Source organism: Drosophila elegans, unplaced genomic scaffold (genome assembly GCF_018152505.1).
Source record: "Drosophila elegans isolate 14027-0461.03 unplaced genomic scaffold, ASM1815250v1 contig_149, whole genome shotgun sequence".
Classification (NCBI taxonomy): domain Eukaryota; kingdom Metazoa; phylum Arthropoda; class Insecta; order Diptera; family Drosophilidae; genus Drosophila; species Drosophila elegans.
The window spans coordinates 2,694,296-2,713,318 of record NW_024545513.1 but is presented as its reverse complement, the minus strand read 5'-3'; the positions used below and the strand labels follow the sequence as shown (position 1 = coordinate 2,713,318).

Genomic DNA, 19,023 nt, shown 5'->3' with positions numbered 1-19,023 from the left:
AAATAAACCCCAACTATCGGCAAGAGACCCATATCGATAGCTGGTTCATTCTGCAGCCCTGGCAGCCGAAATGCAACCGTGCGCGTGTCGGCGGAAATGTGACTTTCTGGCGTTGCCGCACACTGCCGTAACATGTTCTTTTTCAGGCGTTTGCCTTTGCGCTGACATCGTATCTCGATTCCTTCTGTGACAAAGTAAGGGAAATTCAACGTTTTAAAAGTGTATTACCGCCAGAGTTTGGCCAAAAGATGGCTAAATGCCCGGGCCAATTGTGGATACTGAGGGTTTTGTGAATTTATTGCGGCAAAGTGCAGAAAAATACAATTCCCTTTCAAATGAGGTTAAAAACGGGCGGCTTTTTGTTTGTGTGTGTGTGCGTGAGTGCGGCTGTGTGAGTGCATCACACGTGTTGGTTTCACCTTTTTTTTTAATGTTTTTTTTTTATTTGCCGCTTAAACTTATATATATATATATTGGATCAAATCGTAAACCCAGGTTTACTATACCTCTTCAGGATATCACCTAAAAGATATAAACCCTTATTTAGTCGCAAGTCAACAACAACAACGCGAGTGTGTATGTGTGTGGTGGAAGTGCGTGTGCAAATAGCGCTCTTTACTGTAAAAAAAAAACGTGTTAACAACGCAGAAATATTCCCTTGATTATTAATTTAACGCTAGATATTTTATTGCAACCTTTTTTTTTGTAAAACATGTGTTATTAAAACTACGGTTTCTATGAAGAATCATTATTTGTGATTTTTTTTTTTAATACGCACGTTCTGTTAAATATGATCTTTCAGTTAAAAAAAACCTTAAAAATAAATTGTATTGTTAAAAGTTGCATTATTATTCTTTTAAAAAAGTGGTTGTAAAATAAATATGAATATAGGTTCAATAAACAAATTCTTTTTTTTAAGTTATAAATAAAAATAATCACACAAAATATTATTGTTACATTTTCACGACAACGGGCCTATTTAAATAAAAAGCTTAATATCTGTACATTATCAATTAAAAAACACGTTTCTGTCACACTTCCTAGATGTGCCAAGCCAATATCATCAATATCGTTTGTTACTTACGATTTATATTAAAAATAAGGAAAACTACAAAACCCACAATTACAAACGAATTCAATAAGTATTATTAGCTTGAGAAAGGTGTTAGAAATGTTTCAAAAAACAGGCTAAAAACAGAATAAATTAAAAAAAATAAAAATAATATGGAAATTATGGCAAAACTCAAATATTCCCAGGCAGTCTATTGATTTTTTTTTTGGCACGTGACTTACAGTTTTGTCCATTTTGATACTTTTGCAGCATGGCCGAGGTTGCTGAAAACGTGGTGGAGACCTTCGAGGAGCCAGCGGCACCTATGGAAGCCGAGGTCGCCGAGACGATCCTGGAGACGAATGTGGTGGCCACCACCGAGCTGCCGGAGATCAAGCTGTTCGGCCGCTGGTCCTGCGACGATGTGACCGTCAACGACATCTCGCTGCAGGATTACATCTCGGTGAAGGAGAAGTTCGCCCGCTACCTTCCCCACTCCGCCGGACGCTATGCCGCCAAGCGATTCCGCAAGGCCCAGTGCCCCATTGTGGAGCGATTGACCTGCTCCCTGATGATGAAGGGTCGCAACAACGGCAAGAAGCTGATGGCCTGCCGCATCGTCAAGCACTCGTTCGAGATCATCCATCTGCTAACCGGCGAGAATCCGCTGCAGGTACATACTCACCTCGATTGTAACCCTATATCACTATATCACTCTTTAAAAGCGTCCCATGCTAAACTGTGACCAGAGATCATCGCCACTCGGTCATGGGTAGAATGGGCACGCAGAGTAACCGCAAGGTTTTAATATCCTAGTGCCTGAAGATAACCAAGCCTCTTCTCGTTCTCCTGGAACTTAAAACTACAAGATATAACAATGACAATACCTATTTAATTTGACATCATTACATCACCTGTATAACCATAACCGTGGTAATATAAAGTAATAGTGTTTAGTCCTCCTCAATGCTGCCTAGTTAGTAATACATACTTTTCAAAGCATTAACTCTTAAATGGACTTAAAGCGAATCAGAGTTTTAATTGTCCTAGTGCCTGAAGATAAAAACCACTTCTTGTTCTTCTGGTACCTAAAACTACACTAGAAATTTGAACTGAAACTAAAGGTAGTCCCCCTTAATGCCAGTTGATGGTGAATTTCAGCCAAACTGAGCATAAACTCATAAGGGACTCATAGAAAACGGTGTTAACTATCCTTGTGCTTGAAGAATAAACCACTTCCCGCTCTCCTGGAACTTAAGACAACATCTAAAAACATTTGATTACCATGAAACTATAGGCTTCTTAGGGATGTTTAGGCATGAGTCGACCTCAATGCTAGTTGAAGGAAAGTTCATCCCAGCTTAAGCATATTTTATAACAGACTCAGAGGAAACAGTGTTAATTATCCTAGTGCTAGAAGAATACACCACTTCCCGCTCTCCTGGAATTTAAGACTACATATAAAAACATTTGATTATCATGATTAGTCATGAGTCGACCTCAATGCTAGTTGAAGGAAATTCCATCCCAACTAAAGCATATTTTATAACCGACTCAGAGGAAACAGTGTTAATTATCCTAGTGCTTGAAGAGTAAACCACTTCCCGCTCTCCTGGAACTTAAGACAACATTATAAGTTGAGTATTGAGACATCAGTATCCGTCCAAAACTAAAACTGCAGCGTTGAGCTTCACAACGTTGTGGTATTCAATTGGACCACAGGAAACCCCATGATTAGCTATTCCTCTTAAGGGCATTGGCTAAAATGTGCAACCTTAATAAAGCATAAATCAACAAAAACCTATTCTCAGTCAAATTATAATTATTATCCGTCCAAAACTAAAACTGCAGCGTTGAGCTTCACAACGTTGTGGTATTCAATTGGACCACAGGAAACCCCATGATTAGCTATTCCTCTTAAGGGCATTGGCTAAAATGTGCAACCTTAATAAAGCATAAATCAACAAAACCCTACTTATTATAACCCATTTATAGTCCAACTCTATGCTAGACGGTTTAAAAATACCCTGTCGTACTGAGCATCTCCAAAAACGGACTAATATTAATTGAAATTGTTTTAACTATCCTTGTGCCTGAAGATTAAAACCACTTCCTGCTCTCCTGGAAATTAAAACAACATTTACCACTTATGTATTATGTTTTTTTGAGTGAGTGCTCTACAGTGGCAGCTTGTCTAATTGAAATTTCTCGTTGTGTTTTCTTGCAGATCCTGGTCAGTGCGATCATCAACTCGGGACCCCGTGAGGACTCCACCCGTATTGGACGTGCCGGTACCGTCCGTCGTCAGGCTGTGGATGTGTCGCCCCTGCGTCGCGTCAACCAGGTGCGTTTCTTCAGAGGATCTCGGGGCCAGATGTGTAGATGGTGGCCGGTTGCAATGGCTTGTGGTTCGATTGCTGACTGCTTGCTTATAACACTTGGCTAGATCGAAATTCTATCTAATATCCGTAGCGTCATAATGTGTAATTTAGCCGACATTTGGCGTATGAAACGAAGAGACATTTCCAATTTAATACTTTGAGGGTTTCAAAAACGATATTACGGGGTGAAGTTAATATTTTTAAAAGCTTTTGAAACCCTACAAAATTTAATATAATTTTTTGCTGTTATATATGTACTCATTGATTACAATTATTTCTAGGCTATCTGGCTGCTGTGCACTGGAGCTCGTGAGGCTGCCTTCAGGAACATCAAGACCATCGCCGAATGCTTGGCCGATGAGCTGATCAACGCCGCCAAGGTGAGGAAATTGGGAATTTGGAAGGAGGAAGTTGGGAACCGGGAGGGCTTCTCTAATGCCTGGCATTCTGGTGTAACAGTTGGTCATTCAAATTAGTCCAATCTAATTCTACATAATGGTTTATTTATGCAGTCTCGCGTTTGGACCAGATCAATCTCCAAATCTCTTATTATCCTTGTGCTAGTGGCCATTCAACTGTCCTATGCACACGAGAAACGTAAAAGAACATAGGCAATTTAGAAATCTATAGTAGTTATCGGTTAAGAATAGGTCCAATCTAATTCTACATAATGGTTTAACTATGTGGTCTCGCTTCTGGACCAAATTAAATTCCATCCTTTATTATCCTTGTGCTTGTGATAATTTCCAAGCAATGTACATGAGAAACGTAAAAGAATATGACAAATATACAAATCTATAGTAGTTATCGGTTAAACATAGGTCCAATCTAATTCTACATAATGGTTTAATTATGTAGTCTCGCTTCTGGACTATATTAAATCCCATCCTTTATTATCCTTGTGCTTGTGATATCATTCCAGTTCAATGCACACGAGAAACGTAAAAAAACATAGGCAATTTTTAATTATATAGCAGTTATCAGTCTTTAACAGGTCCAATCTAATTCTACATAATGGTTTATTTATGTGGTCTCGCTTCTGGACCAAATTAAATCCCATCCTTTATTATCCTTGTGCTTGTGACATCATTCCAGTTCAATGCACACGAGAAACGTAGAGGAATAATAGCATTAAATAGATCAAAAACTTGAAATATAAGGGAAATTTACCACAATTACTAATTGTCTGTCTTAATTCGATTCCAGGGTTCTTCCAACTCCTACGCCATCAAGAAGAAGGATGAGTTGGAGCGTGTCGCCAAGTCCAACCGTTAAGGAGACATCCATCACCAGCAAAAACAAACTTCTGTGTCTGTTTTTTTTTATACAAATAACGTGTGTACACTGCGAAATGATACACTAAATTTAAAATAAACAACAAGATGAAAAATCCAATGTAAACCAATCTTTTTTTTTTAATAATTTTTAGTTTTGAATAAACTGGCTTGTCAAGAAAAGGTTGAGTTTGTTTTAACATTTATAGATGTGTTTTTCGGAAAGATGTTTCTATTTTATTTAATTTGATTTTGTTTTGTGACTATATATAACTTCAGGATGTCAGTAAAGAGTTAAGTTGTTCAGTTTGGTTATTTTCAATTACAGCAAATTTGATATTCGTTTAACATATAAAAACACAAATAATTGGAAAATTCTTTATTTTATTTTACCTAATCATAAACTTATTTTTAAAAGTTGACAACCCTTTGTTGTTGAACTCTTGACAACACTATAGAGCTGGGAAGCTATCGATAGTGGCCCTTTTCGATATTTTCGTATTTAAGTTCAACCAAGTCTCGTGTTTTTTGCTATCGATGGTGGCTCAGAAAAGTAAAAATTCGATACCTCGTTTGTGTCTTCGATAGTTTCCCAGATCTACAACACTATACAAATAAAATCTATATCAAATACAATTAAACTTTGGCATAAAAAGGCATTAAAATGGTTTAAATGGTGTGTATGTTTTAGATAATTGTTTTTTTTTCTTAATATTTGCCTTGGACAACGACAATCGAAGGTCTGGCAGCACCGATTGTAGCCGCTTAGTGTGACCGTATTCAACACATGTGCCATTTGGTATTTCACAAGCAAGGAGGCCACTTTCACACTGAAGCGCAAACCTTTCAAAAACGTTTTCATTACATTTAGAGTTACGTAGTGTTATTTTTCCTAAAAATTTTGTATTGTTCGGATCAGAGGCGTTGCAGAAGTTGAGAGTTTAAATCGCTGCCATAACCGGGTGCAGAGTAAGATGTTCACAGTGGATGCAGTGCCCAACGAGACTCGATTGAATAGCCAGTAAGTACAAGCGGTAATCCTGGCCAGAAACGAGGATTCCCTTATGCTGCACATATATACATATGTATATGCTATGCGTGAGAATCACACTATTATGCACACTATCACAATGCAGATTCCACGAGCAGCAGCTGGTGGAGCAGTTCTGCCGGCAGACGCAGCTGCTCAAGCTGGTCGAGGGCTCCTCCGGCCGCTTTGTGGCCAACTACAGAAGCACCCGGCGGCCGGAGGACCTGCTGGCCCCCATCCAGTTGCGCCTCGACTTCGACTACGGCCAGCTGCTAGAGCACGCGCCGCAACTGCTGCAACTGATCATCGAGGAGCCCCTCCAGTTCGAACAGGCCGTGCGGTACTCCGTCTACGGCCTGGTCCGGTCGCATCTCAAAACCGCCGGCCTCGCACCCATTGACATCAACCAGCTGCACGCCCAGTGGCGCCTGGTGGGACTGCCCTTCACGCCCGACCTCCAGTTCGAGTCGCCGGACCAGCAGCTGCGCCTGGGACTGGCCCAGGTGCAGGGCATCCTGGCCGCCTTCACGCCGCAGGAGACGCTGGTGTAAGCCAGGCATCCATGTCCTGGCAGAGAATCACTTAGGAAGTCCTAAAGTCCGTCCGCTTCCGGTTCCCTTGGGAAACTACGCCTTCTAGATCTTTGTGTTCTGTATATAATATCTTGGTAGTTGTTTAGTTAGTTCAGTTTGCTTATATCCTTATATATCCTTCATTTCAAGTCTTAATTCTTAATTGTTCCCTTTAGAAAACATTTTCTAGATCTTTCTGTGTTTTATGGTTAGTTCATATCTGTTATAATCTTAGTATTCCAAATCAACACTAAGGACTTTTGATTCAATTGGGAACCTTGTGTGGTAATTCATCTATTTAGTTATATCCCTATTTAATTCCATATTTAATTGCGAATTCCGATTCCTTGGCATGCCTTAAACTTAAATCATTCTGTTTATTTATTATTTTGTTATTATTATTTTATAATTTTATAGTAATGCAGTTTGCTGGCTTTACATACGTTTACAAAATTCAAAATGGGTTGCATATATTATATTATTATTTCTTTTTGTTATTATTTACTTATTTTATTATTATTCTTTAATTGTTATTATTTACTTGTTATTATTTACTTGTTATTATTTACTTGTTATTATTTACTTGTTATTATTTACTTGTTATTTTATTATTATTATTATTTCCTTCGGGAATGCATAAATCAGATCAAAATTAAGTATAAAGCCGCTCTGCTAGGGCATTTCAAGCTTCGGTAACCGAAGAGGTAAACTGCATTTGCTGATCTCTACATGTTCCATTGTAGCCTGCAATCGATTTGGTACTGCGGCAGCGGCTGTATGCGCAATGCCATACAGACCAGCTCAACGGATGGTATGTCCAAGTCACCTTAGTCCTCATCTACGGTTCCCACAGAAACCCCAAGCATGCAAAACCAAATATCCCAGCATTTGTTTAAACCCCTTGTAAACCATTCCATACATTCCCTTTTCATATATCCCACAGAACTCTGTGCCATCTCTGTTTGGAACACGATTTTAATCCTTCTATTTTGTGCATGCATTTCAGCTCCCTTGTGTACCGGCTGCTCGCGGCCCATGAGTGAATACCAAAAGTTACGCGTCACCGAAACCTATCGCCTCCTGGCCATCCTGCCCAGCTCAGCAGTTCAGACACCACGCACCATCGGTTGCCTACATCGCCCCAAACTAGTTCGCCTTAGAGGTAATTAACAATAAGTCTTTAAAGCTTTATACATTATCCTGGCTAAGGAGAGTGCACTGATAAAAAAAGGAATTTTATAGATTATTTTTAAATTAATTATAAACATGTTCAATACAAGGCATATTCCATTGCATGTTTTAATACTAAAATATTCATTTTGATGTTAGATATAAAAATGTGCCTATGGTTTTAAAAAGTTAGTTTTTTTTCACATAGTGATAAACACAAAATGGTAGAATGATTTTTTTTCTTAAACAAATTAATCACACTTCATTTATTTATCTTAATGTCTTTTTTTTTAAAGAAAATTTAGGGTATATATAAAATGTATAGATAAATAAATAAGTTGTTATATTTTAAAATAAAAAGATTCTCATTTGACATTATGTGACATGTTTAAAATGAATTCAAAGTTAGAAAAATATTATTAATAATCTATATTTGATAATTGCATTTCTGCCATCTTAAAATTAAAGTTAATAATATTTAAAAAAATTAAAAAAATTATTCTATTTATATACATAGTAGCAACTATAACTGATTCAATTGCTTATTGACATTGTGTATTTGATTGTAATTTAATTTCTGCATAATTAAATTCTAATTTAAATTGGCTGAAATACCAAATATGGGAAGTATAAAATCATGCTAAGCATTTGATAAACTAAACTATGTTGCCTCAGATCTAAAAACTAATTCCATTGCCTATATTGCTAGCCCACACCCACGACTGTGAATTGAAGTTGGGCGCCAGCTACCTGATCACTGGCTACTTTGCCGGATCGGCCAGCACCTACCAGCTGGAAGCATGCCATCTCAGAAGCGACTAGTGGCCAAGGGCCGCCGTCGGCGCCAGGCCATTCAGCTGAAGGACTTCCTGCGCTGCGATGAAGAGCAGCCCCAGAGCACCATTCAGTCGCCATGTCCTTCTGAATCTCAACCTAATTCTCAATCTAATACTCAGTCCCAGAAGCAGAGCCATAAATCTCCGAAGGCCGACAACAGCTCCATAGGGTAATGTATATTCCATCTCTTCACCATCATGAATCCCCTTTGCTAATATAGATTTCCTTGAATTCCAGCCTCATTCCTTCAAACGGCCTTGCCGTAAGCGATGTGTCTCCCATTTTGACACCCACCGATCAGGAGAACCCATCTCCAACCATATCGCCATCGCTAAGTGCCGCTCCAATTTCGAATGCCTGGCAATTGGCTGCGGAAATCGTGCAGCCAGATAGCAACTCTAGTCTGGATACCGAGGAGTTTCCCGATTTGGGCAGGCGCTTTAAGCGAGCTAAACAGGCCACGCCACCACCGCTGGCCAATCCGGAGCACAATGAGCCCAAGGTATCGTCAAATTCTCGTCTCCGTCTGCTTGTTCGTGGACGTCGCAGTCGCGCCATCAAACCGCCGCAACTGGGCCACTTTCTGCCCGAATCGGTGCTTCCCAAGCCAGACAGTAGCAGCAGCAACAACAACAACAATAACAAGCAGCAAATGGTGGCCAACTGGCTGGATTCAGTGCGTCCCGGTGACAGTCAACAGGGGGCGGAGGGGGGCAATGATCAACTAAAGAGTTCTTCGCCCAAGAAGATTATCGCTTTGAAAAAGGAGCAGGAGCAGAAAGGTGCTGCTTCCCAGGAACGGAAGAAAACGCAGGATAAGCAGCAGCAGACAAGCCCTGTCAGAAACTTACAGCAGAACCAAAAAAGTCCTGTAATTGCTTTAGAAAAGCAGCAGCAGCAGCAGCAGCCAAAGATCCCAGCAAATCCTCTACAGCAGCAGCCCAAGATTCCAAACAATCTCCACCAGCAGCAGCATCAGCAGCAGCAGCAGCAGCAGCAGCAAAAGAGTCTTTTGATTGCTTTAGAAAAGAAGCAGCAGCAGCAGACAAAGATCCCAGCAAATCCTCTACAGCAGCAGCCCAAGATTCCAAACAATCTCCACCAGCAGCAGCAGAAGCAGCAGCAGCAGCAGCAAAAGAGTCCTTTAATTGCTTTAGAAAAGAAGCAGCAGCAGCAGCCAAAGATCCCAGCAAATCCTCTACAGCAGCAGCCCAAGATTCCAAACAATCTCCACCAGCAGCAGCAGCAGCAGAAGCAGCAGCACCAGCAGCACCAGCAGCAAAAGAGTCCTTTGATTGCTTTAGAAAAGAAGCAGCAGCAGCAGCCCAAGATTCCAGACAATCTCCAAAAGCAGCAGCAGCCAAAGAGTTCTGACAATTCTCTGCAGCCCAAGCAGCCTGACCATCCAAGCCCCAGTTGCTCGCACAGCCAGCAGACTCCACCGCGAGCTCATGCTCATGAAGTCGACGATGTGGTGCCGCCCACACCAAATGTTCCCAGTCAAAGCCGCAGATTTCCGCGTCGCTACGACAACAAGGAGCGCAGTCCGCGCTCGAGGAACCAGAACTTGGAGCGCTCCTCGTCAGAGGCATCGCCGCGTCGTCAGTTGGCCATGCGCAGCGTGCTGAACTGGGATGCCCAGGAGTTCCGGCCCAGGTTGCAGCTGCAGCGGGCGACCGGAGGCTCATCGATTCAGCCGGAGCAGCGGGATGAGACGGAGCAGCGGGATGAGGTTGAACAGCTGGAGCAGCTGGATGAGTCGGAGCAGCTGGATGAGTCGGAGCAGCTGGATGAGTCGGATCAGCTGGATGAGTCGGATCAGCTAGATGAGTCGGATCAGCTGGATCAGCTGGATCAGCTAGAGCAGATGGATCAGCTGGATCAGCTGGAGCAGATGGATGAGGCGTATCAGCTGGATGAGATGGAGCAACCATATGTGCCAGTTGAGCCGGAGTACTTTAACGGAGAGACCAGAATGAGCGTGAGTTTAAAACCTATATACAGCTGCGGTTTATATAATAGTACTGGGTCCATGGAAAGTGCCTAATAATTTAGTAAACAGTATGTATATGTATAAGCACTTTTCAAAAACCCAGTACTATTATTTAGACCACAACTTTTTTTTTTCAATTTATCTTAATGCTTACTTAATTGCCAATTAACAAAATGAGGTTTCAGAAAGCTTTGATAATGTTTGGGTCTCTCAAGAAAAAAAGGAAAGGAAACTGTTAATAAAGCCTTAAAATTCACTTTTCGTTAAACTGTAGAAAATGATTTTAGAACAATTTAAGAAAATAACCATAAATTCTCGATCATCTGCACTTTGTATTAAGATGAAAAGGTTTTTAATATCTGATCTACTTTTAATGCTTAAAATGTAATGTAAATGAAGAAAATTAACTTTTGTTACAAGAATTTCAAACTATTGGGTATGGAAAATTGCTCAATTAGAAGAGTATTAAATTGATGCCACAAAAGTATTAATATATCACTCATGTGATTTAAGAATATGACTTTAGATTACAGTTTTCGACTCTTCGGTATAGAAATAAAACTAAAAAGCAAAGAGTTTATTTTATTTTGTATTTATTTAATTAATACCTATATACTGCCTGTAGTTTAATTTCAAAACGCACTTATTAAAAGTAAACTTGCAGTTTTCTTTTTGGGTGTTTATTGGCTTTCCAAAATATAAACAAAATCAATTTGATTGCTATTGCCACAAACTACTGTTTTTGTGAATGCAAATGTATATTGTATTTTTTTTTGTATCCACAGAGGAGACGTCGTCGTCAGCGTTTTCGGCGCCTGGTGTCGATGCGCATTCAAAAGCGAATTGGTCAAGGATGGCCGGCCACACCCTCTTACCAAAGCAACAGTGTCCCGGCTCTGGCAGCAGCACCTCGTCCTTTTCCCCCTCGTCCTCGGCCGCTGCCGCCGCCGCCGCCGCCCTATTATTGCCCTCAACCGGTGGACAACATGATGCCGCCGCCCAACATCCATGTGACTGTCGGCAACGATGCGCCGTCCTTGATCTACTACCAACCGCTGTCGGGGCACATTTGGAGCGTGTCCTCGCCACCAGGGCAGATGCCCATCGACATACGGAGCAGGAATGCCAGCCAGTCGGTTTTTCGGCTTGCCAGCCTCCCGTGCACCGGTGTGGGCACCCCCGCTACGGATATCTCTACCGCATGGTCATCCCGCCGCGCCCCATCCAGTTCCATCTCCTGCCGCAGCCGCAGCCGCAGCCACCGCCTGCCGTCCAGTATCTCCTGCCTCAGTTCGGAGGATCAAGGGCCGGATTTGGGTATCAGCCAGGATTTGGCTATCAGCCAGGACAACGAGGACCTTTTGTACAGCAGAACACTGTTGGATATGGATACCCAGGTGGAGGAGCTGGAGGAGAACCAGGACCAGGAGGAGGAGGACCAGGAGGACCAGGAGGAGGAGGAGGAGGAGGATCCCCGGGAATGGGAAGCGCAGCTGCTCGACGGCCCAGAAGGCGAAGAAATCGCCGGCCGCGCCGATCGCGCCGAGCCCCACAAGATTTTCCGTGCACCGGCTGAGCACGACCAGGAGTACCCCTCGCCGGACATGAACTGTGTGCCGCTGGGCGTGAAGAAGCTGCATCGCCTGATCACCGGGTCGTACTCCGACTACGCCTTCGTTTACGCCCTGAGTGCCCAGCTCGGCCAGGAGTGCATGCCCATGGACTGCTATGTGTACCTCAAGATGATGCTGCTGGCCAGCATCGTTTCGATTGAGCCGGACGAGCTGCGTGCCCCCATCTCGCTGTGCGTCATTGCCACCGACGGTGTGATGGCCAATCGTTTGATGCACCACGTGGGCCAGCTGGCGCCACGTTTCCTGGGGCCACACGACTATGGACTGCAGCCGGGATTGAGTGGCCTGCCCACCCGGTTCCCCTGGGTGGTGGCCAGTCCGCTGCTGATGGCCCAGCAGGGCGTCTACTACGTGGGCGACTGGACGCGTCTGGCCAAGGAGCAGGGCAGCCAGCTGGAGAAGTGCATCGAGAATGGAGCGGTGCCGGTGCCGCAGCTGCAGATCGAGCAGAACTTGGAGGCAGCCATCTGGACGCACTGGCGCCCCGAGAATTCCACCAATCAGACACTGGCTTTGGCCAAATTGTGCCCGTAAGTTGAAGTCTTGTTCAGACTTAGCTTTTTATTATATTATGATTTTAGTCGGAAGTTTGCAACGCAGTGAAGGAGATACCTTCGACCCTATAAAGTACATTATATAGTATCATTAGGAGAGTCGATCTGTCCGTCCGTTTGTCCGTCTGTCCGTTTCTATGCAATCTAGTCTCTCAGTTTTAAAACTATCTGCATGAAACTTTCCCAAAAGTTGTCATTCTATTGCAAGTAGTACATAAGTCGAAACGAGCGGGATCGGACGACTATAGCATATATCTCCCATAGGAACAATCGGAAAAAAAATGATAGCTGCTATTTTTTAATTTTTTATTTTCGTTCTTTGACATTTAGTAATGGTTTAATATTCCAGAATTACGACTTTAATTTCAATTAACATCGGACGACTATATCATAAAGGTCCCATGTGAACAATTATTAAAATATTAAAAAAAATTAAATGAAAAAAAATAGCTCCTCTAATTTTACTTTTTTTGTTTTAGTTCTTTTGGACATGGTAATGGTGTAATAATTCAGAATTACGCTTTTAGTTTTGTTCAAATCGGAGAACTATATCATATAGCTGCCATTATTACCTGAAAATCATTAAATACACGCACATAAATCGAAATTTATATGTTTCAAAGAGTATTTAATTTCTGCAATGGCAGCAAGGGCATCTGAACTTTGGCTTGCCGAAGTTTGCTTCCATTCTTGTTTTCTTGTTATATTAAGCGCATGTATTTTGTAGCATCTTTGGGCTGCCCATTTATATGGGCGATCAGGTCAGCGACAGCCTCTGGAACTTCATCATCCAGCAGCACAGCGATGAGGGACCGAATGTGGGTCACGATGGCCTCAACATTCCCGAGGACGACATGCGGATGCTCCTGCACCTGCTGCACCACCGCAAGATCTCGTTTCGCGGGCGGGCCCAGTACATGCTGCAAAAGTATTATGTCATCTCCAGACAGGAGCGACCGAGTAAGTGAATCAATGGGGTATATAATCCTGTGCTAATAACAAAAAAAAATAGTTAATTGGCTATTTACATTTATAAAACAATTTCAAAGAATTTAGTATTATTTTCGTGGGAACTATCTTCCTAAGGATAATGTTTATTTTATAGAAATATTCTTTTAAATCTTTTAAATTTAAAAAGCTTTAATAGTATATTTGTATGATTTAATTTCAGACTTTTTTAAATAGTATTAAGCATTCAGCAATTAACTCTTGTTTAATTAATTATTTATCAAATTCGCCAGTTCAATCGACCCAAACAATATTTATATGTTGTTTTTAGTCTATAATAAGCAATGTGTTTTAAGCAGAATGTTATTAATGTTTTAGATGCAGTCGAAATATGTACAATTAAAATTTATTAAAGACACTGTATGTACCTAACCATTTTATTACCTGTTGTGTTAAGCAACTAACAATATTTTCCTGGAGACTATATTTTTGTAAAAGGCTATTTACTCTAAGCACATAGACTACAAAATCTAATTAAGACTATTCACTCTATGAACATATATTATATATATATATATATATATATATATAACTCTTATTTAATGTTTTACGTATCAGTTCAAGCAGTTTAATCAACTAAAACAAATATCAAATATTTGTATGTAAATGTTAACTGGTGTATAGACTATAGTCTATATCAATGCAGAAAAGGAAGTATATTTTACTTCTATGAATTTTAAACTGACTATTTTTAAACAAAGCGTTCAAAAGTCAAAATGGTGCTAAAGTGAAGCATTTTTATGTATTTTATCATTTCGTTAGCTCTGGTGTTTAACAAATATTATTCTCCTATTTTGACTATTTAGACTATGTAAGCAATGCAGAAAGTTTATTTATTTATGAATTTTAAACAGACTATTTTAAAACTAGTAAAATTATTAGTTTCTTAGCTTTCAGTCACTTACTGCCACTGTTTCTTTGCTCCTCTAATTGATGACAACTCACTAGCTCCATCCCTCTTCTTTTCAGCCGTCTTCACCAGCAAGACGTACATTGTGCTGAAACAGTTTGCGGAATCCTTCGCCAAACTGGCCCTGCGTCTGGAGGTCCTCGAATCGGACGTTTGTGTTGCCATTTTCCACTGCGAGCACTTCGTGCAGCGCATGTTCGGGAGCAAGTCGGAGCAGCTGGCTCCGCCGGCGGTGATCGCCTTCAGTGTGATCTCCCGCATCGATCCGTACATGAACGAGTTCGCCCGCTGGCTGCTGCAGTATCTGGATCGCTACGACGACGAGCAACTGGGGCTGCAGGTCGCCAAGCGGCGACGCACCGACAGCTGGGACCTGCCCTAAATTGCACTCCACTTGGGCACTGCTCTTAGTCGCCAACGACGATCGCCATTGATTTGGATCCACTCCTAGGTTTATAGACATCACACGCTCACCCAGTTATATTTTGAATACCTTTGTAGTTTTGTATGGATGAATTTACAAAACTTGTGTTTGTAAACAAAATTGGCGCTGAGGCCAGACAATAGTGCCTCTAAAGTATATTCACCATTTGCTCACAACAAACAACTGCACCAGAAAATGTTCAAGAGCAAAGTCTAAATTTATAAACATTTTCACCTTCATCCCTTATATTTTCTTGATACACTTGATACATTCGGTATATGTTTTGTACTTATCGCCTGGCAATCGTTCTTTGCGCGATAATCAAATAACTAAGTTTGCATAATCTTGTAGCCGTTTGTCATCTCACATTATTTGCTATGTTTTGGTAATCAAAATTGTTTTCGTTTCAATAATTAAATTAAATGTTTGGCCAAACAAATATATATATTTGATTTTAAATCATAATATTCTAATATTTTAAGCCATGTGATAATATATAGTATTTTCTTAGAAGAAGAAATCCACAGGTTATTTTCGTAAAAACTCCCAAAGCTCTAATCCAATCGTAAAATATGAGACTAAATAATGCATTTACAATAAAAAACACAAAAGGTGAACAAAGTACTTCAAAATCATAAAAGGTTAAACGAAGAACTGTATTAAAAAAAAAAAATATGAAACTAAAAATTGCATTTACAATAAGAACACAAAAGGTACCTTCATTTAAATTTTTTTTTCCATTCAACATGAAAAGTTACAAAATGTAACTAAATAATGCATTTACAATAAAAAACACAAAAGGTGCCTACATTTGGAGTTGTTTTTTCCATTCAACATGAAACAAAATGGTTGAAAAGTTAAAAAATGAACAAAGTACTTCAAAATCATAAGAGGTTAAACGAAGAACTGTATTTAAAAAATAAAAATATGAGACTAAAAATTGCATTTACAATAAGAACACAAAAGGTACCTTCATTTAAAATTTTTTTTTCTATTCAACATGAAAAGATACAAAATGTAAATAGTACTTCAAAATCATAGAAGGTTATACGAAGTATTGTATTTCAAATAAAAAAACTTGAGACTAAAAATCGCATTTACAATAAGAACACTAAGAGTACCAACATTAAACATGTTTTTCAATGACTACATAAAAAAATGAATACTTTCAAAAACCATTAAAGGATATACATTACTGATGTATTTAAAAAAATTAACTTTGGGATTTCAACTAATTTAACGCTTTAAAAAATATGTTCCTTCACATTTCCATTTCAATATTTTGATGAATGTATTTTTTTTATTTTATCTGCTACATTACTTGTAATTCATTTGAAGTCGAGACCAAATATTGTTCAAATGTGAAACATAAAACGATATTAGCTTAAGTTCTTAATTAACCACATTATTCCACCATTTTCAAAACGAATAAAACAGATGAGATTATCTAAAAAAAACAATTATTTTTATTAACTAGATTGTATTGTTACACATATGTATGTATAGTTATTGTTTAAAATTAGTTTCATTTTCCTCAGTTACAGTTTTGCATTTTGATTATCCTTTCCAGCCTGCCTGAGCAAATCGTTCAAAGTTCAGTTTTCGTCTTAGGCGTAGTATCTCTCGATCCGATTATACATTTATCAAAATATATGGTATAGTTCTATAAAATACAAGAGTTGGGCAAATACTATAGTAAAGTTAATAGGTAAATTCACGATGAAACTTCAAGTGTTCAGGAGTCATTTTGGTTGTTACATTTAAATCGTTATACAATTCGTATATGTAATATAGTTACAGTCTAGGGTTTATGATATATATATGCGATCATATAGATTTGTGGCCAACTCAAGCAGGCCCCTAATTTCCTTCTTAGTATATAGATTTAAGGAATTGTAATAGCTGACAAAAAAAAAAGAATGATTAAAATTCAAAAATTAAGTAATTTAGGGCACTGCCATTATTGGTCACTGCTCTACAGGGGTATCCATATGATTACGGTTTGAAATGGCGGTGTTAGTAGCATGGGGCTGTACTTGATTTACATTCAATTCTAAATCTATCGATAGAAAAATGATCTTAACCAGAATATGACAAAGTAAAATGTACATACATAATACATAATATAAAATAGGTCTATAAAAATACGTTCTTGACTTTGGTCCAGTACTGAAATCTCGGATTTCGTTAGTTCGCCAAAAAATAAGAAAGTTATAGGTTCTCCATTTGCATTTGAGCAATTTGTTTTCTGGTCTGGTCCTACATGGCTACTGCTCCTCATTATAGTTATAGTTAGTTGAGCTTAAATCATAGAAATCTATCCCATCTAATGCTGAGAATGAGACTGTGCACTGGGCAGAAGTGTTGTTGGGGCTGCTCCTCGGCGGCATCCTCTAGTAGTCCAGGTTGCCCTGGGCTCCGGTGATGATGGCATCGATCCAAATGCGAGCCGCCGAATCGGATGCGGCCTGCAAATTGTAGCTTCGCTTCTTCGTCTTCACAATGAAGGTGCAATGCGGCCGGCCGCTCTTCGATGCATTCAAGTGATCCAGGTAGACCTCGTCGATGGTCTGTGAATAGAAAAAAATATGTAAGTTTGTTTCACAAAATAGTTTGAAATAATATAAATAATTGTATTTCATTTTATTATTTAAAATAAACTAAAAATCAAAATCAACTATTGCTGTCAAAATCAACTATTAACAGCAAACCCGAAAAGTTTGCAAATAATTTAACTAAATTTTTGTATTATTTGTTTAGTGATCTTAAAAGTTTCTACTTTTACTATAAACTCGTTCATCTTTAAACAACAATTTCTCATTTAATTTAACTATTATAAATTTGATATATAAATACACATAGGTCATGTAACTATACAAATATTCGTTTAGAAATCCAACATAAATTAATAACAAGTTACTTATTTTTTGTCGATGGCTAACTATTGATTTTCTTTCTTTCTAGATTTTTGTGAGCCATATTTTGGCCATACTCACCGCAAAGTAGGCACCTCCCCTTGGCTTCCTCTCCGACTTGTCCGAGTAGTAGATCAAGGCGCTCCTCTGGCGATCCAGGACAAACCAGCGCCTCGACCACGCGTGAAACGTGGCACCCAACTTGTGCAGGTAACTGTGGAAAAATCAGGAAAACAATTGCTTATTAATATAGCAAATCAGGTATGTAACATGTGGTAGAAGAAATCGTTTCAAATCCTATTAAGTATATATATTACAAAAGCATTGAAAGCCATGTCTCGATAACTACAGAAGCCAGAGAATTATTATTTAACATGCAATTTAAAATTTGGACACTCTGAAACCCACAAATCGCGAAAGTTTGTCATGGCACTCTAAGACATGGCGAGGATCACTATTAAGCTTTATATGTTTATACATTTAATATATATCGACTCATACAAAAATTAGCAAAATTTAACCAATATTTGACAAGTTATTGGGAAAAATGAAAATATTTGAAAATTTATAGTGCTGCTAGCTCTTAGCTTGTTCGGCAGATGGCGCCACCTAAGCTACGATTATTTTTATTCATTTGATTATGATTAGTTTTGTTTTGAAATAAACTTACCCGCGACAACTGTGTGCATCCACAAAGACATGCGGACACAGATCGATCTGGTGGCCGGCGGTTTCGATGTGGTGCCGCAGATTCAGGTCCGGCGAGAAGATGGGCAGGTAGCGGGTGAGCGGACGCTGGTGCTTCGGCAGGATGCGCTTCCGTTCGCTGGCGGTGCTGCCCCCGCTTCCGCTGTTCCCGCTTCCGCTGTTCCCGCTTCCGCTGCCCGCCGAAGCGGTATCCTGTGAGTTGCTGCTGACCCGCTTGCTGTCCGATGCCACCGAGCAGTCCATGCCGTTGCCAAACTTGGGCGCCTCCAATGCCGCATCGCAGTTGTTGGCCTCGGAAAGTGGGCGTGGACTGCGTGCCACCACCAGTTGGCTGCCACCGCCTCCTCCTCCTCCTCCGCTGATGCCGCCTCCGATTCCCAGGGCAATGGCATGGTGCTCCAGTTCCGGTTGCGAATGGCGTTGCTAAAATGATTAAGAAAAGTCGATTGTTAATGGTTTTTTTATGGCCTTTTATGTATTTTTGTGCTAAAAATAATATTCTGTCGATAAATTCAAAGTACACAGCGAAAACAGAGCTTTGAAATTTCATGTTTTAGGTGCA

The 19,023-nt window shown here is 40.0% G+C and overlaps 4 protein-coding genes, 1 long non-coding RNA gene and 8 other non-coding genes across 15 annotated transcripts in view; 11 read left to right on the top strand and 2 right to left on the bottom strand.

Annotated features, from left to right (window-relative positions):
* The first annotated feature begins 110 nt into the window (after positions 1–110).
* On the top strand, positions 111–4,827 carry LOC108137325 (40S ribosomal protein S5a). Its single transcript, XM_017258956.2, has 5 exons — positions 111–194; positions 1,322–1,724; positions 3,279–3,395; positions 3,714–3,812; positions 4,639–4,827. The coding sequence occupies exons 2-5, from the start codon at positions 1,323–1,325 to the stop codon at positions 4,705–4,707; spliced, it is 687 nt and encodes a 228-aa protein (XP_017114445.1). The 5' UTR covers positions 111–194; position 1,322; the 3' UTR covers positions 4,708–4,827.
* Positions 435–570, top strand: LOC121466771. The gene has a single exon (XR_005976951.1). It is a non-coding gene; the product is annotated as a small nucleolar RNA psi18S-1854 (small nucleolar RNA).
* On the top strand, positions 2,704–2,857 carry LOC121466780. Its single transcript, XR_005976960.1, has one exon. It is a non-coding gene; the product is annotated as a small nucleolar RNA psi18S-1854 (small nucleolar RNA).
* LOC121466781 lies at positions 2,874–3,027 on the top strand. The gene has a single exon (XR_005976961.1). It is a non-coding gene; the product is annotated as a small nucleolar RNA psi18S-1854 (small nucleolar RNA).
* LOC121466772 lies at positions 3,434–3,578 on the top strand. Its single transcript, XR_005976952.1, has one exon. It is a non-coding gene; the product is annotated as a small nucleolar RNA psi28S-2876 (small nucleolar RNA).
* LOC121466775 lies at positions 3,903–4,043 on the top strand. Its single transcript, XR_005976955.1, has one exon. It is a non-coding gene; the product is annotated as a small nucleolar RNA psi28S-1192 (small nucleolar RNA).
* Positions 4,078–4,214, top strand: LOC121466776. Its single transcript, XR_005976956.1, has one exon. It is a non-coding gene; the product is annotated as a small nucleolar RNA psi28S-1192 (small nucleolar RNA).
* LOC121466774 lies at positions 4,249–4,387 on the top strand. Its single transcript, XR_005976954.1, has one exon. It is a non-coding gene; the product is annotated as a small nucleolar RNA psi28S-1192 (small nucleolar RNA).
* LOC121467970 lies at positions 4,375–4,717 on the bottom strand. Its single transcript, XR_005977981.1, has 2 exons — positions 4,603–4,717; positions 4,375–4,509 (listed from the first exon to the last, which is right to left on the bottom strand). It is a non-coding gene; the product is annotated as an uncharacterized LOC121467970 (long non-coding RNA).
* On the top strand, positions 4,422–4,560 carry LOC121466773. Its single transcript, XR_005976953.1, has one exon. It is a non-coding gene; the product is annotated as a small nucleolar RNA psi28S-1192 (small nucleolar RNA).
* A 704-nt stretch (positions 4,828–5,531) lies between the features above and the next one.
* LOC108137288 lies at positions 5,532–8,381 on the top strand. Its single transcript, XM_017258906.2, has 5 exons — positions 5,532–5,727; positions 5,843–6,283; positions 7,052–7,119; positions 7,315–7,470; positions 8,188–8,381. The coding sequence occupies exons 1-5, from the start codon at positions 5,681–5,683 to the stop codon at positions 8,298–8,300; spliced, it is 825 nt and encodes a 274-aa protein (XP_017114395.1). The 5' UTR covers positions 5,532–5,680; the 3' UTR covers positions 8,301–8,381.
* On the top strand, positions 8,279–16,108 carry LOC108137231 (alpha-protein kinase 1). The gene is made up of 5 exons (XM_041707154.1): positions 8,279–8,484; positions 8,553–10,296; positions 11,094–12,472; positions 13,224–13,456; positions 14,474–16,108. Exons 1-5 carry the CDS (start codon positions 8,279–8,281, stop codon positions 14,794–14,796), a joined length of 3,885 nt encoding a protein of 1,294 aa, XP_041563088.1. The 3' UTR covers positions 14,797–16,108.
* Positions 16,109–16,316: 208 nt separating this feature from the next.
* Positions 16,317–19,023, bottom strand: part of LOC108137287 (pleckstrin homology-like domain family B member 3) — a 30,366-nt gene continuing 27,659 nt past the window's right edge. Inside the window, exons 9-11 of one of the 3 annotated variants that reach the window (XM_017258902.2) lie at positions 18,424–18,884; positions 17,835–17,967; positions 16,317–17,408 (exon numbers count right to left, since the gene is read on the bottom strand). In XM_017258902.2, the coding sequence (XP_017114391.1) occupies positions 17,232–17,408; positions 17,835–17,967; positions 18,424–18,884 (771 nt within the window). In that variant the 3' untranslated portion in view covers positions 16,317–17,231. The remainder of the gene's footprint in view (positions 17,409–17,834; positions 17,968–18,423; positions 18,885–19,023) is intronic. The other 2 variants (XM_017258904.2, XM_017258903.2) reach the window with 2 other exon arrangements.